Genomic DNA, 6,858 nt, shown 5'->3' with positions numbered 1-6,858 from the left:
TCTCTGAGGTCCCCCCGCCCCTCCATGGGGTCCCAGCACCCTCCCATGGGTTCCTGGCCCCACCATGGGGGTCTCTGTGCCCCCCTGCCAGCCCAGTACCCCATCACAGTCCCCCCACCCCTGGGGTCCCTGCCCGCCTCAGTGTCCCTCATCCTCCCAGGGGGCCCCTCACAGCCCCACACGGAATCCCTGCCACCCCCGCGGGGTCTGTGCTGCCCCCGTGCCCCCACAGCATTTCGAAGGGGGAGGACCCATCCCCCTGTCCCCCCCCCGGACCCGCTGCCCCCCCAAAACCCCCCCCCATGTCTTGCCCCCCACACCAATTTTCCCGCGCGGGCCCTTTAAGACGCGGCCCCGCCGCTCACCTGAGGCCGCTTCCGCCTCGCCGTAACGTCACGAAAAGGGGCGGGGCGCAGTGGAGACCACGCCCGATTACAGCTGCGCGTGCGCGGTGAGCTGTGGGGACACGTGCAGTGACCCTGCGGATTTTGGGGGGTCCCCATCCCAAATTACTGACACTGGAATGATCTGGGGGTCTCCATCCCCAGTTTCCAGCACTGGCGGGATCTGGCGTTCCCAACGGCCAGTTTTTCCAGGCTTTGGAGCCCTCACTCATCCATCACTGACACTGGAATGCTTTGGGCTCCAGCATCTCCCACACTGGCAGGACTTGGAGTCCCAGTTGCCAGCCGCAGCACGCCCTAAGATCCCCTCCCCCAATTCCCATCTCCAACAGGCTGTGGGATCCCCAGTTCCCAGCACTGGCAGGATTTGGAGTCCTCAAATCACAAATTTTCAGCCTCAACTGGCTTTGGGGCCCCTATCCCAAATTTCCAGCCCCAACAACAGGTTTTGAGGTTCCCAATTCCCAGCTCTGGGAGGCTTTGGCATCCCCAGTTACCATCTCCAGCAGTCTTTGGGATCCCCATTCCCAATTTCCATCCCTAACAGGATTTGGTGTCCCCAGTTCCCAGTGCTGAGAGCCTTTGGGTCCCCATCCCTAATTCCCAACCCTGGCAGGACCTGGGGTCCACAATTTCCAGCACAGGCAGGACCTGGGTTCCCCATCCCCAGTTCCCAGCCCTGGAAGGTTTTGGGGTCCCCATCTCAAAACAGGGTTTGGGATCCCTGAATTTCCAGCTCCAACAGGCTTTGGGAGCCCCAGTTTCCAACCCCAACAGGCTTTGGGGTCCCCATCCCAAATTTGTGGCTCCAAGAGGCTTCAGTGTCCCCAGTTCCCTCTGTCCCCCCTTTGCCTCCCTCTACTGTTCCAACATCTCCTTGCACAAGTATTTCCCTTCTCTTACCCAAAAAGATCCCAAATCCCCCCTTTCATCCCCAAACTTGTGGCAGCGCAGCAGGAACTTCCCCTCCAGGTCACTCCCACCCCACCCCTCCCCAAAAGCAACAACCATCCGTTTCTTTTCCTTTTTATTTGTTAAACCACTAAAAATTCGTCGGGAAGGGGGGGGAGGGACCCCCATGAACCCCCCCAAAGTGTACACAAGATTTTAAATATCACCGGAATCGCTTCCCATTCCTGCGCTCGGCCCGGGAGTGGCGGGGGGGACACCTGAGTCGCGGGGGGGGACACCTCGCTCACAGCACCAGCAGCTCCCGCTGGATTCGGGGACAGGGACCCAAATTTGGGGTGAATCTCTCTGAAGGGCACAGAACATGCGTCTCCCGGCGGGGAATCACCCCGAGAGCGGGGCAGGATGTAAACTGGGAGAGCAGCCCTGGAGGGATGCTCCGCAGGGAGAAGGACATCAAGGCGCCATCCATCCCCGGCTTTGACTCTTCTTTGGGGACGGATGACAAAAAACATGCAAGGGGGACGTGGGGATCGATGCCGAAGCCTCGACTGCCTTCCCCGCGGCCACGCGTGGAGAAGGAAAATTCCACAGCTCACCCAAGGTGCTCCTGAGGTCTGGGGATTTTTTGGGAGGAAAGAATTGCATTTTGCTTTCCCTTAGGACAAACCAAATAATTCTGGGATGAACGGGACAGGTGGGATTCGATGAGGGATTTATTTACAGAGGTGGAAATGCCGCGGGTGAAGCAAATCCCTCCCCATCCCCACGCGGCTGGGATGGGATTTAAGGCTCCGACCGGCAAAAAGCTCAGTGGGAATGGAGAGCAAAAATTCAGGGAAGAGGGGACCACGTCATGGCGCTGCCGGCTTGGGAAGGGCTCCCTGGTTTTAGGGTGCTGGAGGTGGTTGACCAAAACCTGGCAGAATCCGCCCTGTTTCCCCCCCGTGGAGGGGACAGGGAAGGAGGGGGTTGTCCCAGAAGGACGCTCAGGTTCAATCCCTTCGGATTTGGATTTAATCTTTGCGGAAGGAGGCACGTGCAAAGATGAGGTGAAGTTACTGCATCGAGGCTGCCCTCACATTTACCACTATCTGTCCTTTTCCCTGGAAAACCCACCCTGCTCCCGGGCTCCAAGGGGCTGCTTCGGCCTTGAACGGGATTGGGCCGTTGAATGAAATGAAATCTTTAAGTCTAGAAGGGAATTGGCAGCCAAATATCTCAGTTTTGGGGGAATAATGGGATTTTCAGAGTACTTTTGCTAGTCAGAGGGGATCAGGGCTGATCCCGAAGCCTGATCCAGCAGGGCAGGGAGAGGTGGGATGCTAACAATCAAGATTTTTGGCATTTTGACACAAAAAAATGTCCTTTCCTCCTTCTTTTGGTCCTGCCTGGAGGACAGGGATGAGAGTGGCAGGTGAGAGGCAAAATAAAAAGGCATCGTGTTTGTGTCGAGCAAAGGTTGGCAGCGCTGGGAGATTCCCAGAGGGATATTGCTGTTTTCCTGACGGAGTCAAGCATGGAATTAATCAAGCTAACAGCCTCCTGCCTGCTGCAATTTGGGTTATTCCTATAAAACCACTTCTACTCACAACCCACGAGGATTTTCGGAGAGACTGAGACTCGCAAACACTTGGAGAATGAACCCAGGAGGATCCTGGCAGGCAGAATTCCCTGGCTGCTCACCCCGAGTCCTCAGATCCTCGGGTCCTTCCCTGCCTGTAAACACGACTTGCTTGCCTGGGGTCTTACTGGGAACTGCCGGGGCAGCGCTGGAGGGTTTGCTTGGACTTTTATTGGTTTCCTGCTCCCTAATTCACAGTTTGAACGCCTGCGTGTCGGGAAGGGGCTGGGGAAGGAGGAGGAAGAGCCGCAGGGATGGAGGGACGGGCGGCGGGCGGGGGCCGCATTATCTCTTTGCTCGCACAAAGTACAAGGCATTTGTTTTGGGGTAATATTTGACGTTTTGTTTCTTGTCCATCAGGCCACCGAATATGATCAGCTCCCCTCGGCCTTGCACCACCGTGTGTAAACTGGTCTCGGGCGGCCCCACCACGGAGCTGCTGTTGAACACTTTCCACTTGACTCGTCCCTGCTCCTTGGTGTCCTTAATGTCCAGCACGTACATCTGCATGGGTTTGCAGTTCATGCTCTGGTACAGCGGCTTGCCCACGTTCAGCGACTGCGGCGGGTGGTGCCCGAGGCGCCGGGCGATGGGGGGCAGCGAGTGCCCCTCGCTCTGGGTGCCACTCGGCCGCACGGAGCCCGGCTCGGCACCCGGGGACCCCGGGGACGAGGCCAGGGGAGGGCTCAGCGCGGCCGAGGCCGAGGCGGCTTTGGAGGAGAGGGCTTTGACGGCCTCGAGGCTGCGGCGGAGCGCGCCGGGGGACACGGCCCCGGGCAGGGCGGCGTGGGGCGGGGTGTGGATGCCGTTGGTGTGCTCCGGGGGGTTCCGCGTGCCCGCTGTCCTGCCCTCCGCGCCGTCCAGCTGGCACAGGAGGGACGTGGGCTTCTGCTCCCAGCCCAGCTCCACGGAGGCCAGGCGCAGATCCCTCTGCTCCGGCAGCGAGCCCCGGCGCGGCGCCAGGGCCAGCCCCACCTTGAGGTCGAATCCCTCGGCGGCCGAGGGGGTGCTGGGGGACAGGGCCTGCACGGGGCTGTCCAGCGAGGCCCCGCCGGCCGGCGCCGCTCCGGGCGACACGGTGCCGCCGTTGAGCACCGGGGAACTGTCCCCTCTGGCCGGGGACAGGCTGCCCTCCCGTGAGCCTGACGGCGTCTGCCTGCGGGGCCGCAGGGTGCCCCAGCGGCCGTTGACGCAGGGAGCCTCGTCCGTGTTCCTGACGGGAGACTGGGAGCGGAATTCCCGCGTCTCGGGCACCAGGGCGGGCGGCGTGGCGCTGATGGGAGACGGGCGGGAGTTGAGGCTGGGGCTCAGCGGGGCTCTGCCGCTGGGAGCTTGGCTGAAGACCACAACACACTGTCCCACCTGTGGGAGAGCAGGGAACAGGCATTAGGAGGAGCCTTGGTGCTGGGGAGAAGCGGTTACAGAGCATTTTGGGCAGGGAATAAAGAGGGAGGGATGTGTGTGAGGGAGCAGGGACCCTGCTGTGTCCATACCCTGCAGGCGGGATGGCACCACAGCTCCGGGGCTCCGTGGTCCTCGTTCTCCACCTTGAGCGGCTGCCACGTCCAGGGGTTGGCCTGCATGTGCAGCAACCAGGCGTCTTTGAACAGCTGGGGAGGGAAGGGTCACATTCAGGAGTCCAGGCTGGCATTCAGGAGCCCAGCTGAGATTCAAGAGCCCAGGTTGAGTTTTAGGAGCCCAGGCTGAGATTCAGCCCAGTTTACTTCTGGGCTCAGCTCATCAGGGCCATGGTGGGAGCAGTGCTTTGCTGCTGCAGACAGAGGATGCTGACCCAGAGCAGGAGCTGATCCCCCATGAGTGACTACACCCCACTATGGCCATGGATAAATCCCTTAATTGCCATCTGCTATCCCAGTACAAACTCAGGGCTCATCCTGACGAGCTTCAGTGAACCCAGGGAGCTGCTCAGAGAGCTCCTGGGGTGATTTTTATTAATTAAAGCAGCTCCAGCAACAGCTAAACAGCTTCTCTGGAAAATCTACCAGGTGGGTGCCCAGATTTGAAGAATAAAATGTCACCAACGTGCAGAGTCCCCCCATCCCAAATCCAGCCCCCAGGTGCCAGGGGGATGGTGATGTCCCTGCTCCCTCAGGTACTCACTGCATTGGGACCCCCGCAGCCTCCAAGGATTAAAATGGTCTCATTGTCTATCACGATCTGGAGGGGACAGAAGAGAGTTTCAGCCTGGGAAGGATTTTTGGCCTGGCCTCCAAGGGCAGACAGAGGCAGGTTCTCGCTGCATGGGTGTTGCTGGGTTCTGAGTGCCCCGGGATGAGGAGTGGAGCTGGTTTTGCTGGGCCTGGGACAGAGCGGGATGCAGGGCTCATCCCACCCCTTGTCCCAAACCAGTTCCTCTCTCCGAGGAGAACAATCATCCTTCCCAAAGCACCAAAGCCCTGACACTCCTCTGCAAAAAAAGGCAAGGGGGAAGAATTGTTTGGGAGGGCAGGTGCTGGCAGCAGTGTCTGAGCAGTGCTGCTGCTGGGCGAGGGATCCCCGCGGGCTCCTTTCCCAAGGCATGGAAAGGCACGCTCCAGCACGAGCCAGCCGAGCCCTGCTGGGTGCCCTGTGGGACCAGCCACACTCTGGGAATCACTGACCATCCCACATGGGGACAGCTGCCTCAGGCCAGGTGACAGCCATGAGCTCCCTGCCCTGGGCAGGGGCTGCCGGAGCCGTGCTTGGAGCGGGAGCGATCCCGAGTCAATCCCAGGATTGGGAGAGAGGAGCAGTCACAAGGGCCCGGAGCCAAACCCGGCTGTGCTGCCTCTCCACTGATCTGAGGTGCCACGGGGCATGAGTGGGGGAAAGCAGGGATGGGTTCATTAGAGCTCTGAGTCACTGGGGGAGAGGGCCTGGCGGGCAAGGGCTCCACAGATAACTTGGGAATGAATGAACCTGTGCAGAGCTGTCTGCAGCTGGGAGTGAGGCTGTGCCTGGCCTCCCTCTGGCTGAGCTCACCTGGGACTGGCCCCCACGAGGGTGAGGGCTGGGCCCCGAGATGCTGGGCTTGGACCAAGCCCACTGCTCCAGATCCAGCACCCAGACGTCGTTGCTCCTGCAGGGATGAGACAACATGGGCTGAGGATACAACCAGGGACATGGAACTCAGGCTCAGGGCTGGGTTTTATGGCAAAAATTTGGATTTTTGCAGGCTAGAGCTTTGGGATTTGCTGCAAGAGGCGAAGGGTGTGCTAAGGCAGCAGGCAGACCCCAAAATCCTGCAGAAAATTCGTCATGGGCGACCCCAAGACCATCCCAACCCCCTCGTGGCTCAGAGGGGTGCTTGTCAGACACTCTGACCCCAAACTTACATCTGTCGGGATCCAAGGGAGCCCCCAAAAACGATCATTTTGTCTTCGATGACACAGGAGGAGTGTCCTGCCATGGGAGGGGGGCCATGGGTGGTCATGATGCAGTTCCACCTGGGAAGAGAGGCAGCAACACATGCCCCAGAGAGGGAAAATGTTGGATGAAAGGCCAAACAAAAAATCCCAGTGGCCTGCAAATTCCTCAAGAACATGTCAAGAGGGAAAACCACAGGGAAAACCTCCAAATATCCAAATAGCAACGAAACTAATTAGAAATCCCAATGTGCTAAACATTTTTAAGGCATGACCAAGTCTAATGGCCAAGTTAGGAACAGCTCCCCTTCCAATTAAGTTTGCCTCAAATTCTTTCCAAGAGAATTGGAAATCTTAATTACAGAGTTGTAACAACACTGCCCAAAGTGCAGTGGATAATTGATACTTTGGAGGATGAAAAGTTCTCAGTGCAAGAGGAGCAGGAACTGTCTCTTTGATACAGCATTTTCCTTCTCACACACACCATCAGTGAAAAAGCTGGGTCTAAAATCAGCCAAATGGTGTTTAAAGGGAAAAGGAAAATTCCTGCCAGCTC

The 6,858-nt window shown here is 58.7% G+C and overlaps 1 protein-coding gene across 3 annotated transcripts in view; it reads right to left on the bottom strand.

The window, feature by feature from the left end:
- Positions 1–1,418: 1,418 nt before the first annotated feature.
- Positions 1,419–6,858, bottom strand: part of FBXO42 (F-box protein 42) — a 45,515-nt gene continuing 40,075 nt past the window's right edge. For all 3 annotated transcript variants that reach the window (XM_053962878.1, XM_053962879.1, XM_053962880.1), the window contains exons 6-10: positions 6,273–6,383; positions 5,920–6,016; positions 5,059–5,115; positions 4,431–4,547; positions 1,419–4,299 (exon numbers count right to left, since the gene is read on the bottom strand). In XM_053962878.1, coding sequence (XP_053818853.1) covers positions 3,223–4,299; positions 4,431–4,547; positions 5,059–5,115; positions 5,920–6,016; positions 6,273–6,383 — 1,459 coding nt within the window. In that variant the 3' untranslated portion in view covers positions 1,419–3,222. The remainder of the gene's footprint in view (positions 4,300–4,430; positions 4,548–5,058; positions 5,116–5,919; positions 6,017–6,272; positions 6,384–6,858) is intronic.

Source organism: Vidua chalybeata, chromosome 22 (assembly GCF_026979565.1).
Source record: "Vidua chalybeata isolate OUT-0048 chromosome 22, bVidCha1 merged haplotype, whole genome shotgun sequence".
Lineage (NCBI taxonomy): Eukaryota > Metazoa > Chordata > Aves > Passeriformes > Viduidae > Vidua > Vidua chalybeata.
Note: the sequence above shows the minus strand (reverse complement) of the source record. Positions and strands in the feature narration are given on the sequence as shown.